Below are 25998 nucleotides of genomic sequence, written 5' to 3' on the forward strand. Positions count from 1 at the left end.
TACCACTCTACGTTCTCTCTCTATCTTATCTCATAGGATAGGATTCGATTTTCAATATACTACAGGAAAGGCAAAGAAGATTAATAATTAATGGAAATAAGAAGTACTAAGGACTTCTTTTTCCAGCCGTAAGGAAATTTGAAATAACGATAAGATCACAATAAAACCCCAAACGATGATATACAGTGATGGTGGTATCTACAATTGTGGGGGTTATCTACAAGGTGGAATTCTTAATGAAAAGGTTGTGGGTATCGCGAATGAAAAAGGGCGAACAATATCCTAAAACGTTGAGGTGATTTATCCATTGAGTCGTTTAGCGAGTGCTTTCTTAGCAGCCATCTTCTCCACTACAATATAAACCATCGTTAGATCCTGCGTTTTCAAGATAAGGCGACCTCACTCACTCCCACTTTGCTTGTTGGTAAATCCATGAATCGACACACTCTGTCTTCTACGTTCTGCTCGGGAAGATGATAGTTTCGCTTGGATCCAGAGGGAGTGCTGAGGTTGGCGAACATGACGTCAATGATGTATTCTTTCATTCGACGGTAATCATCTTCTGAACCGGTCTGAACGCTTCATTCCTTTCCATTTCCTCTTGTATCATTTCGGACAACTGCTCTCTGCTCGGTTCCGCCTATATCCTCCCAGTACCTTCACTCATCCGAGATGATCAAGCCTTTCTGCTCTACCCGAGTCATACTGTGTTCCAACAACCTTACCTTCCTCTGCATCACCAAATGAAGCTTCGTGTGACCTTGATCGTCACATGTGGACGAAATCATCTACTCACGGTATACGCATACAACCTTTCTCTATACGCTGCCAACGCGTCATTTTCCATTTCCTGAGTGACAGCAGCTTGTGTCTGCAATTCACCAGCTACCTTCTTCCCTTCCTCCTCCTCGTCATCCGCCAGTCTCTTCAGACTCGTATCCGATTTAGGAGTTTTCACCTCATCCAAATATCCATCTCCTTGTTCTGGTAAGCTAACGACCGATGAAGCCGCAGGTGACGATTGATGTTGAGATCTACTCGATTCTTCCAAAGGAGGTGTTGAAGAAGTCGAATGTATGGATGAAGAAGCTAATTGTGATGTCAAAGAATCGAGCGATAATCCATTCGAATCAGATTCTGCTGTTGAGATAAGATCGGTAGGTTGGGATAAATCGCTTGATGAATCAGATGGTTTGGGTGTCGACACGTCGTCGTTGGATGTAGATGATACTTTACCTTCTGCGAGTTGATGGACCTTGCTGATCGGTACCGCTATAGGTTGTACTTGCATACTCCCCGGTGCGATGTATGGCATAATGGATATGGTTGGATCTGAGAAGTGGGAAGAGGAGGAAGTGGGAAAGTTGTTATGATGTCGGAATCATATGTATGATTTGCGTGGGAATCAGGATTGAAAACAAAGGAATATAATGTTTTACGATGAAAGTGAACTCTAAAGATGATTCTTCTGAGAGGAAGAGATGACGTAGATCGATGAAGATCTTCCTTTTCAGTTCTCAAGATATTTCTGTTGACGTGGCGTGGCAGAGGATGGATTGGATGATCTGGTATGTTATAGCTCGAGGAAGAGTGGTTTTGATCAACACAGACAGACACAAAACCTTTAAAGTAGATGCTATCCTTCTTCTAATTCAATGTTCTAATCCAATCAGAATTACTGGTATCGTATGTTATCCGTATATATGTGTGAGAAATGATTTCCCCCCTTTGCTACTATAAGATTTGATTCCAATCCTTTTACATTCTTTGCTTGTTCCGCCTTTACCTCCTCTTGCGGCTGTAAATTACGTCCACGAGTCTCTCTCTCCCTTCTCTCTCTCCACCCCTGGGATCGGCTAGATTCCCTGTATCTTACGTTCCCACTGTTCCTCCTGTACCGTATATTACATGTTTTCCCCTGTATGATTGGTACAAGCCCCACAAATGGTAAAACTTCCGGAGCTAAAATCTTTTTGTTTTCCCCCCTCTGAGATGACGTGTCTGACGTCACCACTCACGTGGCCCCGGAATAGCCGGAGCAATAAATTATTGATTTGGCGGTTGCAGGCGTGCTATATCCTCGTAAAGCCGAAATAAAAAGGAAGGGGACCCTCTTGACATCAATGGTCTCACGAAGAATCTCTGAATGCTCAATCCCAAAGACAACGGCGCTTGTACTCTTATTATGTATCTGCCTTTCATCATCCAGAATCGGAGTACTATGTGCTATTGACCGACGGCGAGGTCACATCTAGGGTTGTCTTGGGCTTCCTGTACATAGAATGGATGTAAAATTGGGATTAAGACATGTTGGTTGCTTGTGTATCATTCCGAAAGACTTACACTTGAGACGCTCAATCACGCAGATCATCCTCAGTGTATATAGTATTCCCCACTGTCTTGCTCTTTGACTCCCGATCATGGCATTTATCATTTCGATCGACTAGCTGGCAGACGTGATTGATACAATGTCGTTGCTAGATATGGTAAACATCTTGGCATCATGCTTACGCTCGTCAGTGCTCTGGCTGAAGAAAAACGTTGAGACGGGCGAAATGCTACATCCATTGCGCTAGCTTCTTCATGTCCAACGTTCAGGATCGACCTCCAGCGGAAAATCACGCCTTTCGATGAAGAGAACATCATAAGCTGTTGCCAATATGATGTTGGGAATACGTGAGAAACCGTTCATTAAAGTTGTGTGGTATTTAAACTTTTTCAATTCACATATTCAATTGTGTTGAAGATCTCGCGTCCCGCAAGAAGGGGTTCAAGTTCGTTTACCTCAGGGTATTTGGAGTTGGATAACGTCAAGCTAGGTCCGATCCGCATTCCCAGCGGTACTCTTATTGCCAATGAGATTGATCTCGGGTTTTGTTGATTACTCTACTCAGAATGGTACATCCTTATCAGTAGGAGAGACTGTGAAGACTGATAGCGGTATATCTGATCAGAGTTCGGAACGCGAACGTCAGGCGCAATTAGTATCAGCCCCGGTGGTTGGATTCTGAACAACTCTCAAGATCGAAAGCACAATAAACGGTAAAATTTACAAAGATTTTGGCTCATTACGTATCAAGCTGAGATCTCCTTTTTTTCTTCTCAGTCGAGTTTCGTGTATCGCCTGTTATTTGTGAGCTTTTTATAGCATTACGTTCCCATTCAAGTCAATCGCGTTCGATATGGTTAAAGTTTCGTGCCAATTAACACATGCTTAGGTCATACCAAAAAACAAAAATCGCGGATTGACCTCGATTGACTAATTGATGTTCTCACAATACCTCCTCATGGGGTATATATCAATTCAGTGTATTCGGTTCACAATCAACGGTATAGTCACCAGTCAAGATGCAAATAATCTACACTGACCAAATGGGCGGCTGAAAATACCACAAAAATAATATGGACGATACAAGTTTTTGCTTTGACACTTCCAATCCGTTCTACCTTCTATCATAGTCAGCCGAAAATGCGTTTGTTCATACTCACCCTGCTTCTTATCCTTCCCACGATATTCGCTATACCTGCTGTCTCAGGAGACAACGCGCACCGCTCATTTGAGACCGCATCTTTGGACCTCCACACGGATCGGAAAGACCTTCGCTTGAGAGGTTTAAGCGGGCAGCTCACATTGGACAGAGAAGGGAAGACATCTTCGCGATATCCTAAATGCAGGAGAGCAAGAAAACGTTCTGGATTTGCACACTATACCGGGTGGAAGCTCATTGGTGATGACGTGAGTGCTATCTATCCCCCTTTTCGTATCATCATGCTGATTTAGATCAAAGGTGACTGGTGGTGTACCGGTATCTCCTAGACCAAATTGTTTGAAGTTATGTAATAATTATGGAGCATGTAAGTGTATGACATACGACCTTGATGAAGCGAATCAATCTAACAGTCCTTTCAGCTTGTCTAGGTACATTCTTTTCGGATGAGACTCGAAAATGTTTTCTCAAAGGGACTAAAACTGAATCCTGGAAATTTGTGGAAACTGGTGATGAAGAGGATTCTATCGATCTTGTGGGTGGATGTGCTGCTTGGTCGAATATTGGTAAGTCATTCGACGGACAAGGCAGGGTTCTCAGCTGATCAAATGATTAACATGATCAAACGACGACAGTACCTTGGGAGTTAGATGAAATATGTTGTAGAGATTGATTAATTGGTTGCGTCGTTTGCAGATGTATTTTGGGCTTTTTCATGCACGTTCTATCTCCGATTGAATCGAGTCGTTCCGACAGCAAGTACTGCTATGTATTATGGGAACTACAGATACGTAAAGAAAAATGAATGCGGTTCCAAGATCAAGTCAACTGCTCATTGCAAGATTGTTCGAGTTATATTCCCTGTTGTGCGAAATTCAAGCTCCGGGGATGTGTCGCTTGAGGGATAGAATAAGCATCAAATCTACCACGCCAGGCTGTACACTCACCTCAATCGAATCAAAGACTTCTGCAACATTACGAGCTGTCAAAGAAGAAGGAGGCAGAGCCCGCTCTACACCTCTCATTCTGGAATTCCAACCTCTAAAAAGTGCACAGATCGATAGCCCGCGAATGTCGACTGAATTGAGTACAAAGACGAGAACTTAGCCAAGCTTGGTGAGTAGTGTTGCACTCCATGCATTAGTCTCTCTGTCTTGGCAATTCTTAGTCTAGTCACCGTCAGTAGACTTTTCGTCCAAAGCTTCGTCACACAATCGGCGCGGACCAGAGCGATATCTGCAGGCAAGAAAATTCATTCATCTTTGAACAAGGTACTACACACTTTGCTTTTCTTTCTGAGTGCTTTGCCATAGAAAATCAGTAATATCGGAGCGGCAGATAGGACTAAGCCGACAGACGCCACTAGGGTATTAGCGTATTGATACCCCATTCCCTTGTACTATTATCCATGTTAGCTACAAGCCAACAACAAGCTCAGTTGACTCACCATTTGAGCAGTGAAAAGAGGGAAAAGACCTCCGAGCAAATTTCTAGCAAAGCTCTGAGATGCTTGAGCAGACGAAGAGTATGTTTCGTAAGCATCCGCTAGATATGTACTATAGTGCAAATATCAGAAATTAGTTCGGACAACATCATGTAAATATGACTCACTAGACACCGGTATACATCATAAAAACACCGACGTACGAACCGACCAATGCCAATGCTGGAACAATCCAATGCACAACGCCTGGTTTAGCCGTCCAAGCATAGATGAAGCAGAAAAGGGGGAACATCAATCCACCATAGGCTGCCCAGTATAGACGAGCTTCAGGTGGAGCTCTCCCTCCGTTATTTTGAGCTGAGCGATTGTATAGATGATCTTGATGGAATTGACAGGTGAAACCTATAGCAGCAGCTATAGCAAGGGTGCTATTGATGTGGTGAGAATCAGCCCTTTACCCTTCACTTTCCCGTGATCTTCACTTACGCCTCAAAGCTTGCTGCTTGAGCTGGATTAAACCCATACGATTCGAACACCAGAATGACAGAAGATTGGAAGATGAACACCACAGACCAAGCGAAGCCTATCCATGCCGAAAGGGCAGTAACGATTGGCTCCGTTGCCAGGTATTCTACGATATTATTAGTATCTTACGACAGTGTTCATGTATGGGTACTCACGGAATGGTCGGACAAGAGAGATCCTCATCACACTGAAAAGGCTACTCTTCTGCAAATCGGCTGCACACATATGCTTCTTTCCCGTCTTTTCGGTCAACCTCTTGGCTCGCCGCGAGAGGAGTACATCTGCTCTAGTTTCCTTCAGAAAGACCAAGTTCAGTATAACACTGAGTCCAGCAGCGATAGTTTGAATCTTTTATTTCCATGAGCTCATCGTATAACGTCCTTGAATGTCTTGACTTACGATATAAGACCATCTTATTCCAAGATTTTGTCCAACCCAGCCGAGCGCAGGAATCCCGCTTGCCTGTGCCGAGAAGATCATCACACTGAAGACTGACATGGCAGTCCCTCTTTGTTTAGGAAAGAACATGTCGCTAACGGTGCCCCCGACCATGGAATTGCCTACACTGGACATGGCGCCTTGCTGATGAACACTTGATCAGTACTGAGTCAATGGGTGTAAGAAAAGTAATGAAGGATGCTTACAAAAAATCGCGCAGCTAGAACACCGTTGTGGTTTTTAGACACGCATTGGGGTATGAATAGAAGAAGGTTACTGTACATACATTAGCTGATTGTTCTCCGTCTGTTCGGGATAAAGGGGATGGAGTAGACTGAGGATGGGAGCAGTGAATTTGTTTCAAAGGAAATGAGCGTGTAAAATAAGTGACCAACGACTTACCAGATTGAAGTAACCTGGTAAATGACATTACGACCAACCTGCACAAAAAATTGAGTACATGTCGACTTTCGTAGTGCAAATCACTCACGACCTCACTCAGCGGCGCCAAGGCCATAGGCGTGAATGCAATGCTCAACATGGGAAGTGTTAATTGCAATATGAACATTTCTCTCGATACGTGGAAGTATTCAGTTCCCCAGGTGCTTAATATTCCGACACTAACTAGCGAGGCTGCTCCAGTGAATGTAATAAATACGCCAGTCAGAAGAATCGAGTACTTGCGCCAAGTCGGCCAATTAAAGGGATTCTACAGAGTACACGATGAAAAATAAGTCTTTGTCGAAGACTGCATAACTTATGAAGACTCACCTCTGGGTCATCGGCTAACCAGTCCACTAAAATCACTTCTTCCTCTCCTTCTCCTAGATCCACGACCACTCGATCTTCCAGAACATCCCCTGAATGTCTCTTCTTCCCATGTATCGATATATGCCTTCTCAAATCCTCCTCCATCTCCATTGCGCGATGACTCGACATCCGTGACAATCCACTTGTCATTCTCGCTAATTTTTCACCCGAGGAGTAGTTTTGTGCAGATCCAGGGGCATGATGTACAGACCCTAGTCGATTTAGGGACTTGGGGTTTGTTGAGATAGGTAGTGAAGCATCGAAAGTATCATGATTTTCTGACTCTGAAAGGTATTTACTGCGATAAGGTGGATCTAGAGGTGATTCTGGTGCTTTGGATCTCGTCGTACTTGAAGATGGACTGTACGCGATCTTCTCCACGTCATCTTCTTGCTCGTGTCCATGAGCTTTAGTCATCCTTGAGTTGAGTATGTGATGGTGTGTGAAGCGCACAAAAGTGATGGACCGAATATGCAGATGAAATGGGAATGAGAACTTCTCTATTAAATAAAGATTTGAACCGATCACGCCTGCATCTTCGAACTTTTCACCCTGAATCATTTGGCCTCGGCTCGGTTAACCCCGATAACAGATTTCGGCAAAACATTCTGGCCCTCTATTCATAACTGGAGACGCATGAAGTGCATACTCGAGTAGTCAATTAGTATGGATATGTACGTGAATGCATGAGGTACTCGTCGGAGCGGAACCGGAGACCGGCGGCGATCTGGACTCTCCTTGAGTTCAGTCATGTGTTGGGAAAGTGACACCTCGGAGGTCGGACCGTTCCCGGACCAATTGCGAGGTGAAGGTATCATTTAACTTATTGGATGTCCGGTGGGTATCATCTATGTCCCGTATTAGCATCGCATGAGGTATCATCTAATTACAAACTCACCTTTATCGTACGGTGGCAGCTCCTCCTCCCTTCTTCGAGCAATTGCCTTTTCTTTCGCAGCCTGCATCTCGTTCAACTCCCTTCTCAGTCTGTCCGAAGGACTTTCCATGTATTCTACTCCATGAGGTCTGTACGCGGGCGGCTTGTGGTTCATCAAAATCGCAAAGTCTTTACTTTTCACTTTCTTTGGCTTGGAAGGCTTGCTGGGTGGATATGGATCCTTTCTTTGAGTGTTTTGAGAGTTTAACGGGGAGGTACTGTAGCGGTGTCGACGTGTCAGCATGAACAACTTCCAATGACAACTTCCAATGATGCGAGGATGACCTGCCTAGAGTAAGATTGTCTATTTCCCATCCAGGTCCAATGATATTCTCGATTCAGGTCTTGCTGTATACATACAGGTGTCGAGTCTTGGCTGTAAGATCGTTGACCAATGTTCAGACTTTTGTGGTGATAAAAAGACAATGTAACCAACGTTTTGATGCCAAGACATTCAAAACCCGCTTTAACCGGGATATGCGGATGTCGGTTTCAAGTTTCTAGTACAACTGGGTTCATCAACTTGGCCAATAATGGAGAGACATATAGAATGAATTAGTCTGTGCTTGTATAGCTTTCAATGGATAAATAGTGAATGGCTACTTGTCTTGAGTATGCATAGCAGTCTAGACCACATCTCGTGTGCTCAGCATCATTGGTAAACCGGAAACGTTCATACAGCTTTTAGTATTATGCTATAAAAAACACAAAAGATCTTATTCCTTAATTGTCCTGTCCTTCGACTGCCCACAAATTAGGATCGTAAGGCTGGCTGGTAGCAGACATAGCGGCCTAAAAAGTATGATACAAAGATTAATGATAACGTTCGAATTCGATATATGAATCCACTGACCTGTAACAAATTTTGCCACACCGTCGATCCTGGTCTAGTCGATATGGCCTTGGTGAGGAGCTCTCGAATATCGCCAGGTTCAGGCTTGATACTGAACAAATTGCCAAGTAACAGAAGTTCTTGGAGCAACTCTTCACGAGCTTTAGCATCAGTATCCACCTTATGTGAGGATGTAGGTAAGCATTGCTTTCTAGATTGTATGATTAGACTTACCTCAAGTGTAAGCTGTGCAGATTCAGCCGGTGGCGTATGCTTATCTACGACGGAAGAGACTTCAGGATTGGGAGCAGAAACGACGGGAACCTTAAAGGCAGAGGACCGAAGCTTAGTCCTAATCGAGACCCGACAAATGTACGAAGAGGTGGACTTACAACGTTATCATCCATCCTCAGCCCGGTGAAATCTCCTGTGAGTTGCCCTCCATAACCATCGGCTAATCGCAGACCTGCCCATCGCTTGACGACCTCCTCGATATGCTCTCTCGGCTTGTTTCCTCGAAGCAAATTGGCAGCCCATGACTCTGGAACGATGTTTGCTTGTGCTTCGTCGAAGTCGGCAAGAGCTTGAGGTACCGCATTGCTCCATCCGGTCGACATCGTTAGGTGATGTCGACGTTTACCAAAGCTGACTCGGGCAGGATTTTTACTTCGATGCAATTCATACTTAGTACTTATCATGACCCACTTGATTAAAACAAGATTACTTACGGAGCAATTCTCAAGGTAACACCTAAGACGTGACATCGTCCTGCGTGTTTGGCGGTAAACCACAGATGAGTTAACCACAGTGTCATTGGCGCAACATTATCTTCAAGCTCGAAATTGCTGTACTCCACACTGTCAGCTTGGTATAGAAATCGGCCAAAAGGCTGGAGGAGCACTGACCGGTTACAGTGCTCTTTTAACCTTACAAACCTTTCATAGTAGAAAGCCCAGCTTTTATCCCAGCTCCACTTGAACTGATGAATCAATTGAATTAACGTATCAGCACGGCATCAGGTCGCCATTTAAAGCCACAACAGCTTACCTTGCCTTTGGAAGGTTTGAAGCCTAGAGGAACGTCATCTTCCCAGTGAAATCGATACTTAAGGAGAACCTCAATTTCTAAGGTAAAGAGTAATACATGAATAAGGCATTTTCGGGAACAGCTGGATGCAGGCTCACCCTGCGCAATACGTTTGACCCTTGATTCACGACTTTTCTTGTCCTCTACTGATTCAATTCCAGCTAATTCACCTTGTCCGTTTACGATTGCGACGTAATTTTGATCGTTATTCAGCAGAGGCAAGGGATCTTCCTCTAAGTCAATGAAATCGCATATATCACCAAATGAGACCTTGTTTGACATTTTGTGAGTATGCCTTTGGCTGGATACGAGTGGATATGATTGGTTTTGAGTGGAGTCGAAAGTGATTGAATGGGCTTGATCGAATGTGAATTGGATGAGCGGGATTGAGTAAAATTGATTAGCGGAATCTGGCTGAGATCGAGTGGGTAAAAGTAAAATTTGTGTCAGTTTGTTATTGAGAGATTTTTTGTCTAACTAAGATTTGATGATGCTTGAAAAGGCTCAATTATTCGGAGTTATCAGTTGGAGTTATAGGATGATGCAAGTGGGAAGAAAGCGGTCAGATGAACACGAACGCGTAACAAATTGGCATCATCTAGTAAAATTTTAGGTTGGTTCTCACCGCTTCACCGAACCCAACATATGTCCCTTTGACCGAATTCGATCCCAACAAGAAGAATAAACGAACACAATGCTGTGCCTCCCCCATAGTCTGAAATTCTGATCTAAGCGATCACGGTATAAGAGTCTCACTCTTCGGTAGCGAAATGGTTCCTCACCGAGAAAACAAAAAGCTCCATGATTGATGGTTGTAGAAAGTTGTTAACCCACCCTCCTTTCAACTATTGTTAGCTTCATTCTGAAACGAGATCCGTTTATCAGGATAATATTAATTCTGCTACTCCTTAATTTCATTTTCACTTGTATCTTGCTGAAATCCATAAATCCATAAGAAAGAGAAGAGAAAATGCGTATTGGTTTTGTTGATGGGTAGGATTGTTTGGTTAATAAACTGAATTTTGTGAAGTGGCGCATGGTCGAACGAAAAAATCGAAAAAACAAAAAACAAACAAAATATCACGTTAACTACCCGAAAAAAATGAAGCCTCTAGTGGGGGTCGAACCCACGACCCCGGGATCGATTATAGAATAAAAGTCACGTGCTCTAGACCAGACTGAGCTATAGAGGCACAGTATTTAATGGCATTGCATAATTTTACTTGGATATAGCACTACCAAAACTTGAGTTTGGGAAATATATCCTGGAACCTTCTTGTTATTCTTCCCCCAGTGGTCCCCTAATGATGATGATGACTATGTCGTGCTGTCCCTCAATGATGAAACGGTATGTCAATTGTACATTTATCGCCTCAGAACCGGGCGGGTGAGCCAATATAGCCGTAATCTGGGGCAATTGCTTGACGATAGATACCGAATGAGAATTGTTATCCAGGGCTGGCGGCCTTGTTGCAGTGTCGAATCCCTAATTTGGCCCAGGAATCTTGTTATCAGGGCAATAGGGCTTCGATGGGTGACCTCGTCGGTGAGAGCTAAGATTGAGAACGAAGCTACTCATATGCCTTCTAAAACTTGCCAAAACGTCATCTTGTCCACGTACTAGGTTCAAAGTGTTGCCAATGTAAGATAACTTCCGGAGTGATGCAAAATGTCTATTCCGAGCACAGATCCACTGCGGATGAACCTCTACATCACCATTTTGCTATAAGTGACTGATGTAGTCATGGTGCGCACACACAAAATCAGCCGTACCTGCTGAAACGACGCAAAAAGAAAGCTATGCATCCATGTTTTACATTTACATTTGCATATTGGACATATCATCTTTTCAATAACCTGAACTAAGCGGACATCGAATAGCAGGCAAAGGAACGAAAGCTGAAGATGACAATCAGTACTCTTACAGATAGAATGAAATAGGTATCCGGCTGTCTTTCACATTGTGGGTGCAGAAAACTATGCACTGTGCCTTTGTTCTGTCCTTTATCCACCTTCTCGATTATCCTTTCCAGGGTCATAGTCGATGGCACGATGGATTGATCACATTAAGTGGGGACCTTGTCTTAACAGATGAGATGATGCGATTGAATGCGAAAACACAAGCCCACATCGACTCTCATAGCTTTTGCAAGTTTAGCCATAAAGTGTAATTCAAGCGCCTGGAATAGTCAACGAATATCATTAGTTCACATATGGTTGTCAAACAATTAAGTTGTTTACGTTTAGGAGGAAGGGAAACGAAGGTGTACCTATGTGTGTGTGTCAGGGAAATGATAATAGATTGGATCACATTTGAAAAGGAGAGAAAGCTTCACAGCCTATGGAAGATTACCCTCTTATCAGTCACGATTTATATTGGTTTGACTTACTTGTCCATCTTAACGGAACCCCGGTGTCAAATGTCGCAAAACAACAATTTCACCGATGAGTATGTTGTTTAAATCTGATCCTTGTTCTCCGGTTTGATGGTAAGAATTTGATGAATATCAATGAAGCTTGTATTGTTTAATTCTCCGTCAAAACAACAAGGGCTTTTTGGCGTTGTGACGAGCTCGGCCATGAATGAGTAGTAACAGCATTTTTACATCAATGATGTCAACTAACCCAACCATTCTGCTATTTTCTACATTTCTTTGCTTTCCACATTCTGGTGAATCTCACAGTAGCATATTATCAATTCTGAGCATCGAACCATACGCAATCACACAAAAACATCGTAAAATATGTCCGCCGATCCTAGATACTGGTATGACATCAGTGGCGAAGAAGCAAAAGTAAGTCTGAGTTCTTGTCAATTTCTCAGCGAGTGACTAAGTGTTTCAATTCAGAGTATCGATGGATACCTTAATTCGACTTCTTCTTGGGTCTCTCCGGAGGATTTTGATCACAAGGAGCATTTAATAGACAATTGGAAAGGTGGATCTAGCGCTATATCGCTGCTATTTGATAATGTACAGACTCTTAAGCCTAGAGAGTGGCTCAACGATATTATCATATCGTTTTATCTGAAACTGATCGTTGATGATCGTCATGGTTCAATTTTTTCCCTCGGTCCGCATTTCAATTCTCACATCTACGTACAAGAGAGGGAACAGAGAATCCAAAAAATCAAACATTTGGTAAATTCCACCTTACTAGCGCTCGAAAACACATAAGATACTGTATGCTGATAATCATTTATAGGCTAGATCACCATTTAGTTTCGATGTATGGCTGTGGCCGGTCCATGTTAACAAAATACACTGGGCGGCTGTAGCGGCATATCCAGCCGAGCATATTGTCCTGATCTATGATTCGAGTGGTCAAACAATAGCTGACTCGCGAAGGTACGGCCTGGTCAGTATACCTCAATCGATATCGCAGAAGCTGTTTAGCTGATATATCTGTTCTTAGGAGCTAATAGAATGGGCCAGTATGGCATGGACTCACTTTCATCCCCAGATTTCGGTCAAAGAACAGATGAGTCTTTGGGAGATAGGTATCATTGAAGTGAGTTCTTCAGAGTTCGCTTTATAACCCACAACCGACCCATACTCCCATTCCATGACATTCTCAAATGTTTCGGGTTTAAATCTGTAAATCAAGAGTGAGATGGAGGATAAACAGCTGAAGCGTGCCAAATTTTCACCTCAGACCGGCCCTATCCAGTCCGACGCGGTTAATTGCGGTATATACTGCTGTCAAACCTTGTTGGAGCTTTCGAAGGGTATACCCGAAAACGATCAGCATATATGGAAGTGGTTGGATGCAGGATGTGATAATATAAGGAAGGTTATGATTGAGGAATTGGCTCAGCAAAAGCTGAGAGCAAGAAGATAGATTTTCCTCGTGCAAAGTCGATTGTCTTGTGTATCTCAAACATTTAATCTAAAACATTTTATTGTAACGGATGGTAGTTGATTACTCTCTTTGATTCTTTTACAAAGTCTGATGCACATGAGATGCTTCTGAATACATATACATCCGCAGATGAACTTCCATTATGCTACATTACAACCGCTAAGATATCGATTTTGACCATTGCACAAAAGAGGCAAGGTGGAAGCCAGCATAAGTAGGCGCATTCGTGCAGATCAGTATGTATATGGGAAGATCGATACCAGTGCTCGGGACAGAAAGTGACTGGACAATCATCTTCATGTTGTACAAATTTGCTGACGTGCAAAGGGTCAACCGCATGTACTCGGGATAGGTCTGATGCATACTGTATACAGTGACCAGAGAGTATAGAACGTTTCGATAAAGTAAAGCAATAGAACGACCAGCAACCGTTTTTGAACAATCACCTATTTCTCTTTGGATTCCTCAGTGAAAGAAAACTTTCTGGATCTCATGCTCGAGGGACTGGCGAGCGGTGTGAGGCTTTTGATGGCAACACTAGAACCGGATCGAGTGGATTTAGAGTGGCGAGGAGTTTGAAGATGAGTCTCGACACCAGAAGAAGCTCTCGTAGACCAACTGGGGGGAGTTTCCCTTCCAAAGCTGGGTGAGGCACCTAATGCGTGAGAGATTTTAGTATGCGCAGATCGCCAGCGGGAAAAGGTTGAGACAGAGAAGGTAATGAAGGGGACCATTAATTCCAACTCACCTTCGATAGCTTCTTCCATTTCTTCGTACCATTTGTCAACAATATCACTTGTTAACCATTCAGTCTCAGATTCTGAACTTTCCGGATCGGAATCCGGCTCCTCTTTCCTAACCTTCTCCCTCCAAGCTTTGAAAGTGACGGCTCTCAGGTAAGTAGCACGGTCAAACATCCACAACCAGACACCCTCGTTGAAGTAGCATCCAACGGCAGTAAGCTGGCGTATTGCATGACCAGCGTTCTCACTGTTTCGATATGCTCGCCAAGGGTGACCAAGAGAGGTGTGAATACTACTGAGAAGTAAACGAAGAAGAATTTGCCATTTGGCTTGTCCGAAGGTCAAAAGAGGAATTGGTTCTTCGACATCTCTCAGCATCGACCGAGCTTCTTTCATGATGGCTACCACCTGATCACGTCGTCGTTTATGAGCGATATCGTTCGAAAGCTTCTCGAACCGATCTCGCTTTCTGGCTTCTTCTCGTACTTCTTATGGGTTTACGTTTATTAGCGATGCGAGTGCTGGTAAAGTGATGAAAGATCATGAACGATGACGATAGAGAGAAGATAGAAAGATTGACGGTGAAAGACGGGAGAAGGTAGATAGTGGATGACGAAGAAGATGGAAGTGGGTAGACGAAAAAAGTTGGTGCACAAACATGGATAGGCATGGTCACTCACCTTTTGGAGCGTCTTCTGGAAGACTGTGTTCGGAAAGAATCATGTAGTTCCATTTGACATCGTAGTTGATGGCTCGGGACAGGGGCATATCGAAAGAGTGATTATGAGTTTGTGTGTAGAATGTGAAGAAAGAAAGGATGATGGAATGAACGAGGAGAAGATGATACCGGTTAGGTTTATTATAGTTTTCAATTTTTCAGTGTGAGAGGTTGTACAAAGTCATCTTCGTCGCCACGTTATTCTCGACTTGATTGTACCTCGAATATTTCACTGGCCTCTCCACACCCATTTCGTCATCGTTGATGGCAAGAAGCGGTACAGCCGAGAAAGTGTCACCGGTCACAAGGTGGGAGCTATGGCTGTTCTGAATTTTTGTTTTAATTTGCTTGGTCGGTTGATTAGTAGGTGAAGGTGATATTGATGGTACATGCATATGGCGTTTTGTTTCGCGTTTCATATGGTCTTAGGCGTTGATCAAAAGACCAAAGCGTGTATAACTAGTTACTGATCTATTTTCCTGAGATCTGCCCTTGATATAGCTGTGCAAACTTTGTAACTGAAAAATGAAAAGCTACAAACCAGATCTGTCGGAAAGGTATACCTCCAATGAATGCCAAGAATACATTTCAAAAGCTCGAGCCGCCTCAACTTTCAATACGGGGTAGCTGAATTTGTCTTTTCTCCCATCATCGATTACGAGAGTCTATCAACACAATAAATGCATTGTGATGTCTTTGAATCAAAAATTGATCATCGAGTCATGGTGAAATTGCTTGCTACGAAATGCACCGCGTACAGCACCAAGTTGTACGTGTACTGATGACTTACATTCATGCACTACATTGATAAAAAGCGTTACCACTTCGAGCTATTTCACTTGTCTGTTCCACAGATCGATCCACACCGACTAGTCCCAATCCACTGAAATGGTCGGTAGATTCATACCTCTCGACAATACCCACAACAACAGACCCCCCATGCCACCACCGCCTTTTCCAACGGGTCATGGTGGTCCAAATGATCAATCACACAGTCAATATGCACAGCGAGGTCAAGTATTCCATGACCAGGGTCACGCTAATCCTTACTGGAGTCAATATACACCATATCAACCACCTCAGCAATATCCGCAACAACACCGTTACCATAACGAACTCTCAAGTGCTCACAGTCCAGAGTATCCACTTCGATCTGACTACCCAAATCATTCTTATCGACCGGAGTATGATAATGCTTCTCAAATGCAGCATTATCAACTTGAAGGTGAACACTATCCGCCTCAAAGTCAGCTTACGTTCTCCACGTATGGCCAGCCTAGTCATTCTTTCAATCAGCAATTGCCAGCTTTTGCACCCGTCTCCACATCAAGGCCCTTTGAAACACCTCATCAACAGTACGGTATCGCTTGTGTGCCATCACTTCCCATTCTTCGGATGCCACCATATCAACGTCCTCTGAACCAAAGACATTTCAATGATGATACTGTTCCCAACAGATCCGCTTCTCATAATATTAGACCTGCTTTGCAGTCGCAGGGAATGAGACACGTACGATCTACTTCCAATCTTCGACCTGCAGCTCCTCCCTTCCACCCGCAAAGAGAATTTGCTGCTACAGCAGCAAGACATAACACCTTGACTCCTGTCATCCCTTTGAATCCTCTTTACAATATACCATATCGTCCTCAACCTCGCCCCATACATCAATATCCATCTCAGAATGCCTTTCCATTAGGTTCACGCTCATTGTCAGTACCATCAACAACCCCCTTATCGTTAAATTCGGGCCTTTCCGAAGCGCGGACTTCCGCAGGAGAGCGGACGAGTGGACATGCAACGACGAGAGATTTTGGACAGGATAGAAGGATCATGAGGAAGGAGACAAGATGGGCGCTGAAAGCTGGTAAGTGATAGCATGGCTAAATTCGATAGACGGTTGCCAGAAGGATGCGAAACTTTCTATGGCAGCGTACGGTGCCATACACAGCATACGAAGAAGGAGGTACGAGAAACAGTTTTTGAACGTCATTACTGATATGTCGTCGATAGGTGTACCTCTTACATTAGCGCGGCAACAAGAAGCTGATAGGATGGCAAAAAGGAGATATAATCGGGAGTTGGAACGAGCCCAACGATCTCAATCTGGTCAGCACCCCCTCGATCACATGGATGATACTTCTGCCGAAGCCCCGTCTATCGAACGGAAAGCATACAGCCCACTTTCAACATCCTTGCCTTTAACATGTACTTTTGATTCAGTGCCATCACATATTTCACCTCCAATGAGTGAAACACCAATCCTACCTACATCTGAAACCTCAGCTGCTCAATTAAAAACTCCGTCCCCCAAAACTCCTATTTCTCATATCAAAGTCTCACCTCCAGCCAAAATGTATACCTCCCATTCACTTGAAGGTCTACAGAGTCATCAAGAGCAGCTAATGGTCCCACCAGGTCGGCCAATCGTCCTTACTGCGAAGCGTCAGCCAGACTATCGCAAGATGTTTACAAAACCCCCTCGACATGCAGGTCCATGCCCTCCTTGGCCTCTGGATTGGCAGCCATTTCAATTCCTTCGGCAGCGACCGATGGTTCCTCAGAGACCGCCGCCAGAAGAGATTTCGTCGCGATCGCTTGGTCAGATTGAAGACTTGTCCGATGATGCGAAGGCAGCTGGAAAAGGGACTCATGTAAGCTATATTCCTTTGTGGCTTTACGACTACGTATAAATGTTGTAGGCTGATAGCTTCTCTCGTAGTCCCGGCCCCTTATCATCCTATCCAGTTCATCTGTAAGTTCAGATGTGGATAGCATATACTTGTCGCTGACTGTGACTTCAACAGGATAAATCCGTTCTGGTCGAGTCTCTCCTACCACCGATACCGTCGACCGGTAGATCGGTACGCCGGGGTTCCACTGGAAGAGGGTCAGATAGGTCTGAACATGAACAGAATTCTTCTTCAGAGGAAGAACCTAAATCTCGGCAAATCGGTCGACCACGCAGGCAAGCGGCCATAAAAGGGAGGAAAAATACACAAAAATTGATAAGTAAGTCGAGAAAAGAGATGAAGCAAGACAGGCGCGAGGAAAAACAACACAAGAAGAGAAAGTAGATCTTCTCCAAAAACGTTGTTAAAATCTACAGTAATGCATAATCTCATCAGATCTGTAAAATTCGGCGCCACTCTATGTATATCTGAGTTATTATTGTACAAGAGTGATGTATTGTACATGGCAGTAGCCACTGGTTCAACAAGAACGATCGGCAGAATAGGACCAGATAATACACGTCGCGTGATCCAATGTTGCCTCCACTTTCCCATGTCACCATGTAAGCTATCACTTTTCAAACTTCCCATCTCTTTATCTTTCCCATCATACCACCGTCTTCACCACTATTGTGATTCAGACACAATCTCATCTACACGCTATCATCGCGTCTACTTACTCATACCAACAACTACCCGTGCCGTTCTGCGCGAATTGGGGTGCTAAGAATAGTATAGGGGTAGTATACTTTCGCGAAGGTGAGTTATGTTGTGCTCACTTTATTGGGGGTGATTGTCATGAGGTCTCTTCGTGTTTCACCGTATGTACTTGGGCTTGGTGGAGCTTCGAGAATAGCGGACGTTATCTGGAGACTTCAAATAGCGTCTCTTCTTGTCGGAGCCTTCCCCTGTTTGTATTTCGCGAATAGCGTCTCTTATGTCTCCCCCTGTTTGTGTTTCGCGAACAGCGTCTCATATCATATCGTTCCCCTGTTTGTATTTCGCGAATAGCGTCTGTTATCATATTATTCCCCTGTTTGCATCTCGCGAATAGCGTCTCTTATGTCTCCCCCTGTCTGTATTTCGCGAATAGCGTCTCATATCATATCGTTCCTATGTTTGTATTTCGCGAATAGCGTCTGTTATCATATTATTCCCCTGTTTGCATCTCGCGAATAGCGTCTGTTATGTCTCCCCCTGTTGGTACCTCGCGAATAGCGTCTCATATCATATCGTTCCCCTGTTTGTATTTCGCGAACAGCGTCTGTTATCATATCATTCCCCTGTTTGCATCTCGCGAATAGCGTCTGTTATGTCTCCCCCTGTTGGTACCTCGCGAATAGCGTCTCTTATCACATCGTTCCCCTGTTTGTATTTCGCGAATAGCGTTTTTATCCTCTCTGCCTGATCCGTGTTCATCATCGCCTCATCGTACCTAGCGAATAGTGTCTTGTTACTATCAACTCTCATCTGTATCTAGCGTCGTATCCTGTCAAGCGAATAGCGTTTTTAAAATTATCTGTCCTCATCTGTATACGTCGCCGCCTCCTTGTGACTAGCGAATAGCGTCTCACCTTCGTCTAGCCTCGACCGTTCAATGCTCTGTTATACCTAGCGAATAGCTGCTTTATTCATCTGTGACTAGCGAAAAGCGGTCCGTATTCATTCCTCACGTCTTTTTCCATGCTGTCGTCTGTCTCGGGAGTAGTGTCTCACTTGTCTCCTGTTGTCTGTTGTCTCCACATAGCGTCTTATAATATGGGACGAATTGCGTGTTGTCAGTGTCCAGCAGCCCTTCTGTCTTCTCTCGATTGTCTGGCCCGATACCTTGCTGACATACCATTTTGAACAGGAATGATCAAGGTCTGCATCTATGCCTGCTGATCGTGGAAGGAACGGGATGTCCTGCCAGAACCTTCGCAGTATTCGGCAACAGATGAGATCATGGTCCGAGAATAAGTCATGTGGATTCAGCTGTTACTGAAGAGGATATACATGCACTTACTTATTTCGCAATTCTTTCGTTTGTCCGCGTGCGTGTTTTGGAGAATATTCGCATCGGTTTGTCACACAAATTCTGACTGAAGTGTACGTAAATCACAACTACCATTTTATGTTCCTTTCTACCGCTAGATGCTGAATGCAAGCTGATGTTTTGAGTTCGCAACTACTCATCGTTCCAGGTCTCAGTCATTCCATGGGTTTCTGAGTGCTCGAGTAAGAAGTGATCGAGAAACTAAAGATATCCAGCAGAATGAATGGATGAAAAGCAAGTATTGGGTATGTAATATTCCGTCTCCTCGTTCAGCACCCAGGCCTATCGTATATGACCCATCTCGCTCATCACTATATCTCAGTCCATGTATCGCAATAATCTAATGTCTGACCTTGCATATATAAAAGCACTTCTAGTAGCCTTCTATATTCTCGCGAGCGATATTTTGTACGCAGGTATTTTGGCAAGTATTACTGGTTCCGCTCTTGGTCTAACCCGAACACGTCTAGAGAATAATTCGATAGAACGAGTACACGGAGCCTGAAGTCGCTGAGATAGACTCAAGCGTATACTACAATGCTGCCGCCTGAAGTCGACTAAGCTAACTCTCCGCACTATGGTCAATCTTATTATGGTCAAGATGTAATTCATGAAAATAGGTATATAAATTTGGGAAAAGATATACAGCTTCGAATCCAGATGAAATGTGCTGGATCATTATTCAGCAGAGGAATCACTCGAGACAATTCTTCGCCGTTGCTTCCCTTTCACCATCTGCAGATATCTATCTTCAACTTTCCGCTTTTTAGAGGGACCATTGACCGCAGGTAGCTGAAGGGGATGATACCTAAGCTTCTTGTCGGTTTTTCTCATAGGTGACACTCTCTGGTCCTCTTGCTCGCCTTGAAGTAGTGTCCCTCCTCGAAAAAGCCTCATTATGGACGGACTCGAAGGTTCCTGGGTGACGACGTCGTCCAGAAAGCGATTGGTTGTTGGCGTATTTCCGATGAGCTGTGTCGCGAAGATGTTTGGCAACGTGTCTAATTCGATATCCACGGAGACCGAGTCGATATGAATTATGACTCACTGCTTCTGGTTCTACTTCATTCGCCATTCCCAATCTCAAGCCCCTCACGTCAATAAGTAGATCTTGAAGATCTCTCATCTCTTCATCTGCATCCTTTCGGTAAGCTTGAGCAAGATCTGCGTCGATTGCTAACGCACAGAAGCGCAAATACAAATCCTACAGTGAAGGTATGGTTATATCAACGAGAGGTAAAAGAGACCTAATCTAAAGACAGGAACTAACCTTCATGAGAATAGTCTTCTCGTTTGGGTTAAACTCCTCACTCCACCTGTTAAGATAGAAAGCTCGACTCAATAGGATCTTTCATGCCAATGCAATGTCAGCTGGGATCGCAATAGCTTTTGATGTGGTAGAGTAACTCGCCGAGAACGCATCCGCCAGATTGTCTCTTGCACTTTGACTCATACTCAAAAACCCAGGTAGCAATGATATCCCAAAGGCAGCACTTTCGAACAGGTCATCGGAATTGAAGAGCTTATCGTCATTGTACCAATCATTCATCTTGGTGTTCTTCAAATCTGGGCGCGACCGCTTGGTCATATCGACAAACACGAGTGATTGGTCTGATTGGGTAAGAGTGGATCGAAATATGACTTCAGGAGGAGCAGCAGTATTTGATTCACCGCTGATAGCAAGGTTATGTTGTCTTGCTTTTTCTGCTTGGTATCTAGCAAGCACTTCTTTCTCTTCACGATCTCGTCTGGCCAAAGTCTCTTCTCTGGATTTGGCGAGGTCATTCATGGTGAATGGTCCAAGCCATCGAATACCGCTCCTGATAGGCAAATGACCAATTAGCACATTTTGGCGTTCTTTTAAATATACCAACAACCAAAAAAGCTCACATTATTTTCAGTCCTGGTCGTGGCATTTTCAGATGGGGCAAATTGTTTTTGAGCTTGGATGAGGATAGGGACTTTACTGATATAAGTGGAGTTTCGGCGCAATAATTAAGGAGGGAAGGACGAATACGGTAAACCAATGTCTATTGATTACTGACAAAGAAAAGATCAAATCGTTCCTGTTCAGAAAAAATCGACTTCTTCGAGAACTTTGGAAATTGTTTTTGTCTGTCGAGTCGAGTTCAGGAATTGTGATTCCTTCACACCCTATGAGTCATACTTTCTACCTGATTTTGATGCCAAGGTGAAATGCGTATTTTTCAAGGGAGGATGACCGATCATTTTGATCACTTAAAGATATGAAACCCGACTAAGGTAGATTAACAACACACAGATCTAGGACCTGGAGCGGGATTGAAAGCCACCAAGGTCCCATCATCACTCTTTCAATTGCCGATAACGATCCAAGCTTTTGTTGTGTGGAAAGGGTAAAAATATATTCATCTCAGGAATGATCTCTTTCCCCACAATGTCCTTTTGTTCGATTGATCGATTGTACGAGGACAGGACGGATACCATTTCAGATGACTTGTTTTGTTTCTTTACTGACGGCTAAGATTCTCTTGGTTGCTACTTTCGTACCACTCCAATAGCCATGAATTCGGAACAAAAGGAGCTGATATATCCTTGAGTCGAGGACCCTCGCTATTTACAACTCCAATATCAAGTTCTCTCATAGATCGTTTCCAACTTGACTTTAAGGACCGCTGGCAACCCAAATCAACCCCTTTCAAAACCGTGAATTGATCCTGAAAGTCCTGATACGGTAAGTGAAATCGACCTCTCCGTCTACGAGGAGCTCGAACGATCTGCGAAAATACAATATCAAGAAGTATATGAGGGCTACACTTCCCATTGCTTTCAAAAAAATCACGCTGACGAGATGACTTTTTCTAGGCCTTTCTTTCAAGTAGCAAACCACATCTGGATCCTACTTCGCAAACAAATATATTGGTGGCTCTTCAATCACAATTCCAATCCATTCAACGTCTTTTTTACCGGGATTTTCAGCGTGGTGAGTTCTTATATCACGTACCGAATCAGATATATGAATATCCATGAATAATGCTGACTTTGTAGAATGTGCACTTTAGAAGTCAATAACGTTCAACGACCTAAATACCTCTTCCGAGCCTCTCGCTCTCAGCTTTGGTCATTTTACCGCCTTCCCGCAATCTCGTACTTATCGCCATAAGTAATTGGCAAGTTCTCCAATAAGCTTTCAAACCTTCGAATCCAAGTACCGCCTTATCATTTTTCTGCTGTCTTACCTTGATATCACCTCCTTCCAAAGCCTTCAATCCTCTTCAGCACTTATCTATCCAGGCATCATCATGAACAAGGTCAACGAGAAATTTACTCGTAAACTTGAGTATGCGATTACTCCTCAAGCGGTAGAATGTTTGAAAAGCGGTATGATAGATACTATCAATTACTGGAACTCAACAGGCATTCGAAATCGTGCGGACGATATTGAGGATCAAGTGCATCAAGAATATGCTGATTGTAAAATGGCGGAAATGGATAGTCTTAGTGAAGCCGAATCTGAAGAAGAGCTGAAAGAAGGAACACTTGTAGGGACAGATGGTAGAGGTCGACCTCTCATTGATATAGAAACGATTGTCGTCACCGATGTCGACCATTTTCTATTGGAATTCCTGCCTCCATTTCATGGCAAGAATCGCTATCTGCCTCACTATGAGTTGCCCCTCCGCTACCTTAATGAATATGCCAATAGAGCTAAAGGCTTAAGACGTATCGCCTCCATCAAGAAACCCGCAGGACTTTTGACTAAAGAAGCTGTAGATTACTGGTTAAATTATGTTCCTCCTGCCGTAAACTATCTTCTTAGACGCTTTCCGAAAGGAGTGCATGTACAAGGCTCAGAGTATCCTCATCATCGGTGGGCTGGCGACATGGCCGCACAGATGGTCGCTCATTACCATGCTGATCAGGTTGATACCGAAGCTATCAAAGTATTGCTTCAGCGGCGACACGTAAGGTCCACCGCTTTTGATGGCGTCACAGTCACCTACTACAGCTCTGGTGAGAGACTCGTTCTGTACTTGCCCCGAGCTTCCAAATACTATCCCGGTAGCAAGAAACTTGTAATAGGAAGGGCTATCAGATCTTTTAGAACCGACGAACCTCCACTAATGATTGAAAATCCAAAACCTTTATTTGACACCGTTGTGATCAAGAGGGGAGACTTGGACAAATTGACGAACCCGGTTAAGAAAGCTCAAGTTGAGCGGGCAATTAGATGGTATCTTTGGCTTCTTACACAGGTCGGAAGAAGAGGAAGGTTGGGTCTCGACCATCAAGAATGGTCCAAACTGTTCCATGACCACCTACCAACTTGCTTAATCGACAGCTTCCAAGCTCAGCAACGACATCTAAAAGAACGATGGTTTACTTTCCGAGACATACCTCCTCTTTCTTGGCAACCAGCAGGAGAGTCTCGTTTCCAACTCATAGCCATTCAATCGTGAGCATGTGTCTCTTTAACCTAATACCAGCACTAGCACGATCGAGCTGATCATTCTCTGTATCACCTACAGAGCTTTCGAAAGTCGAGAGGAGAAATGGGGCGCTACTGTACCCACAGGTATCGAGTTTCGAGGCTTCTCTCAGAGGAGTGCAACCAGATATTGTCTGCAAGTCACCTTTATTCCCTGCTCTTGGGCGGATATGCGGACGCTAAGTAATGCAGATTTGCTTCTTTAGTTGGTTGAACGAGCGGTTTCAACAACGTCGTGAGGTATGGCCAACAATTCGGGATTTTGCCATTTACGTCGACACCAGCGAGGGCTATGCAAACAGCTGGATGGTTGCCACTGGTTGTGAGCATAAAGACTACAGTCAGTTTACAAATGCGTCATTCCGTAACTGAAACAATGCTGATGACCCAGTCTGATAGATAAAACACACATGTGCGTGGTCTGTGAGGTAGCACCAGTCAAATGCGTGAACATGATCCCTAATCGAGGCGCTATCTGCGAGCCTTGCCTCGCTGAGGAGGTGACCAAATCCGTAAGTATCAGACGCTGAGTAAAAATCTGGATTACTAACGGTTCGCAGCATCAGGAATATTTGCTTTGGTATCAAGAAATGATGTCCTCAACCAAATCCAAAGACGGTGAAAGTGCTGTCTTACTTAGCGCTATGACGAAGCACTCGTCATACAAACGACGACTGGATCACCTGAGCAAGAAGGGTCATTCGGAAGTGAGCGATGTCAGACAGTTAGAGGATGCTGTACATCAATTCGCAGGTGATAGCGGAGATGTACAGGACATGGTCTTTGGTTTGGGAAGTTTAAGCACGATCAGTAAAGAAGCTGGTACGTTTAACGATTATTGAGATCCCATTTACAGCTGGTTGATAAACGTCTTACAGGTTGGGACAATATACTCATGCGACCCTCGGTAGTGCGAAAGAACCGTGCTTACGTGCAAGACGGCAAAACCTATCTGTTCCACCAAGACGACATTCTACCTACGATTGCTGCTGCAGGTATCATGTCGGGTGGCAACTCGCTGGCAGCTACTGATCTACTCGTGAAGGGTGAGTTCCAGTCCGAAATCTCGCCACGCCTGTACTGATCTCGGGTCGCAATACGCATCAGCTTGTCGTCTTGCGCAGACTCGTTGGGATGATGTCGTTACTCAGAATCCTGATGAAGAAGGCAAAGAGATTCAGAAGGCAATGAGGAAGATTGATCGGGAACTTGAAGATATCGATCAACTTCAACTTCAAATCCCTTACAACATGAAACATTTAGTTCGATCTAATCCTCAAGCCTTATCGGAAACATTGACAAAGCTTAACATTCGTTTACAAAACCAATTGTCGTCTCTCTCTTCAAACTCATGAGGTAACTCTTGACGTTTCGCTTTTATCGCTCTATTCTACTAAAAGGTTTTGCCCTCTACAGATTCTGTTCCTGTAGGACCGAGGTATACCTGTCATACTTGCCATTCCTTCATATACCCTCTCGCTGTTAATATTGCTGGGAACCGATATTAAGATGTATACCCTCATTGTAGTGCAGTACCTTCTACAGATTGAGATAACACACGCACATACAAATCAACCTATAGCGAATATGGTGTCTCTTTACCATTGAGTCCCACTGTGCACACGTACATACACATGAATGAACAAATGGCTCTGGACCATGTTGATACTCATCGCATATACTAATAACAGCATAAGATTCGGATTACCCAAGATTCCTACCCGAGCTAGCTTGTAACGTTCCGAAACGCTCCTGATGGAAAGTGAATAAAATTGCATCGTGAGCAACGTTGCCAATCTGACTATGATATAGGTCAAGTAAGAAATTATCGTCGCTGATTCATAAACTGAGGACGAGAACTCGAAACACAAGTTCGGATAGTTG

At 43.9% G+C, this 25998-nt stretch overlaps 9 protein-coding genes and 1 non-coding gene across 10 annotated transcripts; 4 read left to right on the top strand and 6 right to left on the bottom strand.

The window, feature by feature from the left end:
• Positions 1 to 300: 300 nt before the first annotated feature.
• Positions 301 to 1315, bottom strand: IL334_005806 (uncharacterized protein; the record flags this gene model as incomplete). The annotated part of the gene is made up of 3 exons (XM_062937514.1): positions 301 to 350; positions 408 to 504; positions 797 to 1315. 3 exons carry the CDS (start codon positions 1313 to 1315, stop codon positions 301 to 303), a joined length of 666 nt encoding a protein of 221 aa, XP_062793565.1.
• A 2154-nt stretch (positions 1316 to 3469) lies between these two features.
• Positions 3470 to 4161, top strand: IL334_005807 (uncharacterized protein; the record flags this gene model as incomplete). The annotated part of the gene is made up of 4 exons (XM_062937515.1): positions 3470 to 3736; positions 3789 to 3855; positions 3911 to 4054; positions 4124 to 4161. 4 exons carry the CDS (start codon positions 3470 to 3472, stop codon positions 4159 to 4161), a joined length of 516 nt encoding a protein of 171 aa, XP_062793566.1.
• Positions 4162 to 4740: 579 nt separating this feature from the next.
• IL334_005808 (uncharacterized protein) lies at positions 4741 to 7122 on the bottom strand (the record flags this gene model as incomplete). Its single annotated transcript, XM_062937516.1, has 10 exons — positions 4741 to 4887; positions 4936 to 5044; positions 5100 to 5360; positions 5419 to 5563; positions 5613 to 5805; positions 5857 to 6039; positions 6102 to 6171; positions 6298 to 6335; positions 6386 to 6604; positions 6667 to 7122. The coding sequence occupies 10 exons, from the start codon at positions 7120 to 7122 to the stop codon at positions 4741 to 4743; spliced, it is 1821 nt and encodes a 606-aa protein (XP_062793567.1).
• A 1243-nt stretch (positions 7123 to 8365) lies between these two features.
• IL334_005809 (uncharacterized protein) lies at positions 8366 to 9842 on the bottom strand (the record flags this gene model as incomplete). Its single annotated transcript, XM_062937517.1, has 8 exons — positions 8366 to 8434; positions 8496 to 8654; positions 8709 to 8798; positions 8867 to 9140; positions 9203 to 9319; positions 9380 to 9453; positions 9522 to 9598; positions 9659 to 9842. 8 exons carry the CDS (start codon positions 9840 to 9842, stop codon positions 8366 to 8368), a joined length of 1044 nt encoding a protein of 347 aa, XP_062793568.1.
• An 821-nt stretch (positions 9843 to 10663) lies between these two features.
• Positions 10664 to 10753, bottom strand: IL334_005810. The gene has a single exon. It is a non-coding gene; the product is annotated as a tRNA-Lys (tRNA).
• Positions 10754 to 12304: 1551 nt separating this feature from the next.
• Positions 12305 to 13400, top strand: IL334_005811 (uncharacterized protein; the record flags this gene model as incomplete). Its single annotated transcript, XM_062937518.1, has 5 exons — positions 12305 to 12355; positions 12410 to 12700; positions 12765 to 12917; positions 12975 to 13070; positions 13215 to 13400. 5 exons carry the CDS (start codon positions 12305 to 12307, stop codon positions 13398 to 13400), a joined length of 777 nt encoding a protein of 258 aa, XP_062793569.1.
• A 467-nt stretch (positions 13401 to 13867) lies between these two features.
• IL334_005812 (uncharacterized protein) lies at positions 13868 to 14932 on the bottom strand (the record flags this gene model as incomplete). Its single annotated transcript, XM_062937519.1, has 3 exons — positions 13868 to 14076; positions 14170 to 14652; positions 14845 to 14932. 3 exons carry the CDS (start codon positions 14930 to 14932, stop codon positions 13868 to 13870), a joined length of 780 nt encoding a protein of 259 aa, XP_062793570.1.
• An 838-nt stretch (positions 14933 to 15770) lies between these two features.
• IL334_005813 (uncharacterized protein) lies at positions 15771 to 17956 on the top strand (the record flags this gene model as incomplete). Its single annotated transcript, XM_062937520.1, has 4 exons — positions 15771 to 16746; positions 16893 to 17533; positions 17602 to 17634; positions 17687 to 17956. 4 exons carry the CDS (start codon positions 15771 to 15773, stop codon positions 17954 to 17956), a joined length of 1920 nt encoding a protein of 639 aa, XP_062793571.1.
• A 2498-nt stretch (positions 17957 to 20454) lies between these two features.
• On the bottom strand, positions 20455 to 21562 carry IL334_005814 (uncharacterized protein; the record flags this gene model as incomplete). The annotated part of the gene is made up of 4 exons (XM_062937521.1): positions 20455 to 20850; positions 20917 to 20994; positions 21058 to 21466; positions 21537 to 21562. The coding sequence occupies 4 exons, from the start codon at positions 21560 to 21562 to the stop codon at positions 20455 to 20457; spliced, it is 909 nt and encodes a 302-aa protein (XP_062793572.1).
• A 1365-nt stretch (positions 21563 to 22927) lies between these two features.
• Positions 22928 to 25469, top strand: IL334_005815 (uncharacterized protein; the record flags this gene model as incomplete). Its single annotated transcript, XM_062937522.1, has 7 exons — positions 22928 to 24081; positions 24155 to 24250; positions 24321 to 24454; positions 24514 to 24626; positions 24675 to 24936; positions 24993 to 25160; positions 25222 to 25469. 7 exons carry the CDS (start codon positions 22928 to 22930, stop codon positions 25467 to 25469), a joined length of 2175 nt encoding a protein of 724 aa, XP_062793573.1.
• Between the last annotated feature and the right edge of the window lie 529 nt (positions 25470 to 25998).

The sequence above is a fragment of the Kwoniella shivajii genome, chromosome 8 (genome assembly GCF_035658355.1).
Source record: "Kwoniella shivajii chromosome 8, complete sequence".
NCBI lineage: Eukaryota > Fungi > Basidiomycota > Tremellomycetes > Tremellales > Cryptococcaceae > Kwoniella > Kwoniella shivajii.